The sequence below is a fragment of the Hydra vulgaris genome, chromosome 09 (genome assembly GCF_038396675.1).
Source record: "Hydra vulgaris chromosome 09, alternate assembly HydraT2T_AEP".
In the NCBI taxonomy this organism is placed as follows: Eukaryota; Metazoa; Cnidaria; class Hydrozoa; order Anthoathecata; family Hydridae; genus Hydra; species Hydra vulgaris.
The window spans coordinates 11,051,069-11,057,500 of NC_088928.1; the positions used below are offsets into that span (position 1 = coordinate 11,051,069).

At 29.8% G+C, this 6,432-nt stretch overlaps 1 protein-coding gene across 2 annotated transcripts in view; it reads left to right on the forward strand.

Annotated features, from left to right (window-relative positions):
• The first annotated feature begins 2,617 nt into the window (after positions 1-2,617).
• The window catches only part of LOC124811069 (mitochondrial import inner membrane translocase subunit Tim9), a 22,003-nt gene continuing 18,188 nt past the window's right edge, over positions 2,618-6,432 (forward strand). The window contains exons 1-2 of one of the 2 annotated variants that reach the window (XM_065804711.1): positions 2,618-2,693; positions 3,166-3,200. In XM_065804711.1, the coding sequence (XP_065660783.1) occupies positions 3,168-3,200 (33 nt within the window). In that variant the 5' untranslated portion in view covers positions 2,618-2,693; positions 3,166-3,167. Of the gene's footprint in view, positions 2,751-3,165; positions 3,201-6,432 lie in introns of both variants that reach the window. The other variant, XM_065804710.1, reaches the window with a different exon arrangement.

The following is a 6,432-nucleotide window of genomic DNA, read 5'->3' on the forward strand; positions in this document are numbered from 1 at the left end:
AAAAGTTTTGATGTAACGATGGGTAGCTACGATTGCTGAAATTTGTGAATTCGCAGAGATTTGCATGCTCAACAAACTATCAGAAATAGTTAAAAAAATCAAAAATAGGACCACATGGTGATGAAGGCTAGTTAATATTACAAAGTTCTAATGGCCAAGAAAAAGAGTTTTAAAAAAAGCTTGAAAAAACATTATTTTTATATCAAAAAAACTTTCTCGATGAAACCTACAATCTAACAAAAAACACCAATAAACCTATTAAAAAACTAAATGAAAACCTTCAATACATCCATACTTCTTCTAATCATCCACCACATATTCTCAAAAACTTACCTACGTAGCAACAGATTTTAACAAAGCACCTCAAAAGAAGCAATATTTGACCAAATTAAAAACGAATACAAGAAAGCACTAAAAACAGCGGATACAAAAACAATTCCATTAAATACCATATAAAAAATCCAACTCCTAAAAATCGTATTATAACGCTATTATTACATGGTTCAATCCCCTATTTAACAATATGAAATTTAACGTCTCAACAATTAAAACATTTTTGATTGTGGAGATGTTTATAAAGCTTAAACATTTTTAAAATTACTAGATAGAAAATGTCTCAAAAACCAAAAACTGCACAAAGTTTTAAACAGAAACACTGCAAAAGTAAGCTACAACTGTACTGATAATATCAAGAAAATTATTAAAAACATTAACGAAACAAGACAGAATGCCCCATAAACTGAAAGTGTAGATACACAAATATTATTTATAAATGCACCATTGCAGCTAAAGACCAGTCACCAGAATTTATGTTGTATAAACGAGGGTGTGTGAAAAACTCACATAATAATCATAAGTTATCATTCAAAAACGTTAAATATAAAAAGTCTACCGCCCTATCTGACAATGTTTGGGATTCAAAAATCAAATTTAATGAAACCCCTATTTTCAAATGATTTGAAATCTAAACCAAAGCTCGCAACAAACTAAACTAATCTCTAACAATTAATTGTTTATTTAATCCATCTCTAAGCTAACTAAAAAAACATTTACATACATAGCTCATGTAATATATTTCATAACTTAATTAATATCTATATACTTTTATATCTAAATATTTTAATAAATTTCTATATATTTTTATATCTTTATATGTATTTTTTTACTTCCGCCCTAACAATCTCAAACACATAAATGTGGCATAACTTCTACATTATAAATATATATATATATATATATATATATATATATATATATATATATATATATATATATATATATATATAATATATATATATATATATATATATATATATTTATTTATATTTCTTTATTTTCAGGTGTCCCAAGAAGTCCTTACGGTCTTATCAAAGAACACTTAAAGTAAAATAAAATTTAGATATAAGTGAAAAAGAACAACTCTAAATAAATGACATCATTGAATGAAAAGTTTTATTGATCGTTTATAAGAACAATTTAAAAATATATTTTACCGGGCACCCGGGTATCTGCCCTGGTGCCCGATAAATTGTTCGACGGGTATCCGGAGACGATTTTTGAGTTATTAAGGTTATTTAATGAGTTATTTAATGAGTAACTTTTTTTCTAATAAACAGCCATAAAATTCAAAGTAAATAATAAAGTATTTATGATATAAGTACAAAATCAAATAAAACTTTGTTAAATATTGTGTTACATAATGACCTTTATGTTATGTTAAATTGTATTCAATAATGAGCTTTTTTAGTAAACAAAATTACCCAACCTGATATAGCTTTCATGATAATATCATGATAATATCAGCTATATCATTGATATAGCTTTTTAAATCAATTTTAATGTTTTATTATTAGTGAACGTTTATAAAAAAGTTATAACCGCATCCACTGTCTTCCATTTATTTAACTTCGTTTTTGTATTTTTGAAAAACTGTATGTGCGTATATTTGTCAACTGAATCGTTCCATGTCAGAACAATAATTGCGATGTTTTATACTTGATCCAATTAAAGTGTTATAGACTTAATTATGTTCAATCATTAAGCATACAAAGAAAAAATACTCGTGTAAAATTGTGCTATTTACATTATTATATAAAATAACTGGGTGTGGGACGCATCCTGATTTATATCTAGCTTTCCTTTATGTATTTACATGTTACATATATAAACGTTACTTGTGGCCAGAAAAAGTTATGGTTGTGTACCAATAACAATAATGTATTAATTTAGGATTAAATGTATTTTAGGTGGTAATGTAATGTAATAATAATGTATTAAAATTATAATGCCATATAATATAAATCTTTATAAAGTTGCAAGTGTAAAGAAATAAATGTTCAAAATGATGAAAATATGATTTTTATGAAGTTTCCACCATAAGTTCTAACAAAATCACAAAATATAGCTTGTGGATAAATAATTTTAGATTAATTTGAAAAATAAAAATATTGGGTAATTTTAAATATTCATATTTTTGGTTTCTTAAAGATTTCAGATAAAAGTTTTCTAAAATGCTATTTCAAATCAAAAAAATTTTTAATATGTTTAAAACCATCTATTTTACAAAGAATATTTACTATTTTAATGATTTAATTCAAACATGCTACTGCATTTTGAAATTTTTAGTTTAAATATTTAAAGCACATCCTAGCTTTTTCTGGAGTTGAAGGCTGTTGATTGCCTGAATTTACTAGGTATTTTATGAACCTTTAACTTATGTACTTGAATTTCTTTCCTTAACATCCACTAAGGTATCTATATTTAGTTTTTTTTTATTTATATATTTAGATCAGATTTTGTAAGTAAAAATGTAAATTAGGAGATTGAAATTGACCTAAGCAATGATATTAGTCAAAATTAAAACAGTAATGTATCAGAAACTTAGAAGTTAAACATTAATGTTTTAGGCTTTATCATCTTTTATTAGGTATTAACTAATGTTAAAATAAAAAGATAGTTTTAAAGTTGTATGCTCTGTTTGTTTTGACATGAAGTGACTCAATTGTAACTTTTAAAATGTATAGTTTGATACTTATTGTTTTTGGTTTTGTTAACTTATACTAATTTTAATTAACAAATTAGAAGTTTTGTCAGTTTTTATGAAACTGCATTAACATGTAAAGTATTTTTGATATAAATATATAAATTGTTAGCTCAATACTTTAGAGATGGCTCTTCCACAATTACAGCAAGTTGATCAGGTAATGCAAAAGTAAATTACTAATATAGTTGTATAAATTTTTCTACAATACATGTTTGTCAATAGTTAGAATTTTTTCTTTGTGTGTGTGTGTGTGTGTGTGTGTGTGTGTGTGTGTGTGCGTGTGTGTGTGCATGTTTGCACATGTTAACCTCCCCAAGGTATATCAAATAACTTTTTTCATTACCTTCTTAAAATGTCAAAACAGATTTTGATAGATTTGTCTACAAATACAACATTAATATACATTAATAATTTATATATTTTAAGACAAATGTTATTAATTAGTATTTTGTTATGATATATGTTATTATAATTATGTATACAAAGTATTTACTGTAATGTTAATACTGATGTGGAATGCAAACTTTCAAAAACAGCTAAAAAGATCAGAGAAAAAAATACTATTTCAGTAAGACCAAGTATCTGCAGTTTTGCTAACACCAGATATAATTTTAATAGCAATTTCCAAGAGAAATAATAATAAATCTTACGTCAAATATTAAATTTATAGTATTGGAACTGATAATATATATATATTTTTTAAACATCTTCACTTCCAACAAGGCTGCAGGCAGCCACTAATTAAAGTTGGAAGTTACTGAAAGAAAAAAGATAAAGACTGTAGAGCAAGATAACGATTGATAGACAACTTAAAGGAATGCAAATTATATGAATCAGGAAAACAAGATGAAGGAAGCGAATTCCAAAGAGCTGATGTTCGAGGAAAAAAACTAGACGAATAAGCGTTTTTGGAGTACTTAGGAACAGTCACAGAAAAAGGATGACACTTAATTGAATGACGGCTAACACGAGAATGAATTTTAGTAGATGGCACAAGAGACACTAGCTCTTTAGAGCAGTGCCCATTATAGTATTTGTAGAAAAGAGAAAGAGAAGCAACATTACGGCCATGTGACAATGGTTGGAGGTTGGCTGCAAGAGCAGGTCCAACTATAATTACAATGCGATTGGCTGAAAAAAATTGAGTTTTATCTGAATTAAAGTTCACCAGTCACTGTGAGCCCCATGCTGTAGCAGAAGTGAGATCCTTTTCAAGCTCAAATGCCCCCCCCCCCAAGCAATCAGAGGGTGTTGGTTTCTTATCACGACAAGAATAAATGGTAGTATCATCAGCAAACAATGCCACCTTAGAAGTGAGAATATCTGGAAGATCGTTAATGTAAATTAAAAAGAGTATAGGGCCAAGGATAGAACCTTGAGGAACCCCTGAAGTTACAGAATAAGAAAAAGAGTGCTGTCCATTGAGGACAACTTTTATACTACGATTGGAAAGGAAGGATTCAATCTTAAAGATGTTGCTGGATACACCATAAGAAGAAAGCTTATGGAGAAGACCAGCATGCCAAACTTTATCAAAAGCTTTTGAAATGTCAAGAGCGATGGCCTTAACCTCTCCACCTTTATCTAATGCACAATAAAACCTATCAGTTATTACTGTTAGCAAATCAGCTGTAGAACGAGAAGATCGAAATCCATAGTGATGGTCAGAAAGTAAGTTATTAGATTCAAGATAAGAAATTAAGTGTTTGTTAATTAAAGACTCAAAAACCTTGCTTATGATAGGAAGAAGACTAATGGGACAATAGTTAGACAAATCAGATCGCTCTCCAGAATTTTAAAAATTAGATATAACAGATGCCGCAGGCTGGAAAACAAGACTCTGAAAAGCACTTGTTGAATAGTTTTGAGAGTAGCGGGTTTTTACGTTAGACAAAACTTTTTTACAATTGTTTCTAGCAGTAATAAACAGACGTCTGTTTTCTGGAGAATTGTTTTGCTGATAAATATGGAAGTAACAGTTTCGATTGACAATCGCAGCAGCACTATGTGAGGAAAACCATTAAGGAGAGTGAGGCTTGACCTGGAGTCATCGAGAGGGAACAAAAGATTCTATGCCAGCCTGAATCCACGAAGTTATGTAAGATGCGCATTTGTCGACAGGAAGAAAAAAGATTTCTACCCAAGGGCCATCACGAAGAAAATCATGGAAAGAATCCCAGTCAGCTTTACTATAGTTGTAAGAGGTACGATAATAGGGGGATTCAGGTGATGAAGAAGAATGAGATATTAGTTTTAGAGAGATCAAACTGTGATCAGAAGCACCTAAGGGTGAATGTGGAGAAACTGAGCATTGATTAGGATCAGAAACAAGACATAAGTCGAGTAGAGAAGGTAATTGATTCAAGTTGTCAAGAAAGCGAGTTGGAAAGTTGACTATTGGAGTTAAGGATTGAGAAAGGCAAAAGTTTGTGGGCTTTAATGCCTGCCAAATCACTGACACTAGAGCCAAGCCACTCAGAGTGGTGAGCATTAAAGTCACTGAACCCAACTATATTACCTGATGGATAAAGAGAGAGGGCTTGGTCAATATGATCAGAAATAACATTAAAAAAAGTGCAATCTTGAGATGAAGGAGAGCGATATAGAACAAAGAGAATATCAAAGCACACCTAACCTATTGTCATTTTGAATCAATCAAAAAAAGACATATATATATATACTCAGGGATACTCTCTTTTCAATGTTATTTCTGATTAAATTGACGGAATCAATTTGATCAGAAATATCAAATGATCTTGCTGGCACTGAAACTCATAGTTTTTGTGTTTTTCAATCTTTTACTCAGATAGATATTTATTATTAACTGTTATCAGACAATAGTTTATATTATATAGTTTATTATTAACTGTTATCAGACAATCCTAATCACTTACCTTCAACCTTGTTTTATGTTTTGTATCTAGCTTTAGCTTGGCTTCAGTCTCCTTGCTCTCCTTTAGGTTGTTCAGACCATGCAATAGTCTTTTTAATTCTTTTATCTTGTACTTTTTCTTCAGACTCACCCTGTCATTGCGCTACTTCCAATAACATAAAGATGAATAGGATTCCTTTTGAGATTTTGGCGGTCCTTGGGCTCCTTACTCACTGTTTTAATCTCCATACTCCCAGCTTAGATTGTGGTTGCTTGCAGTCTTGTTGGGAGTAAATTAGTTAAAAAAACAAAAAAATCAATTGATACAATGCAGCTAGGGCTGTTAATGAGTTAGGTCTAGAAAATGACCTGTCCCAACCTGTTTTAACCAGTTCTGTATCTCGTTGTTATGGACCCGAAACCTGTTAGACCGGTTAACAAAATGGGTTGGGTATGGATCCTATAATATCCATAATCTTATAATATAAAAGTTTTATTGGCTTTTTTTACTAAAAAT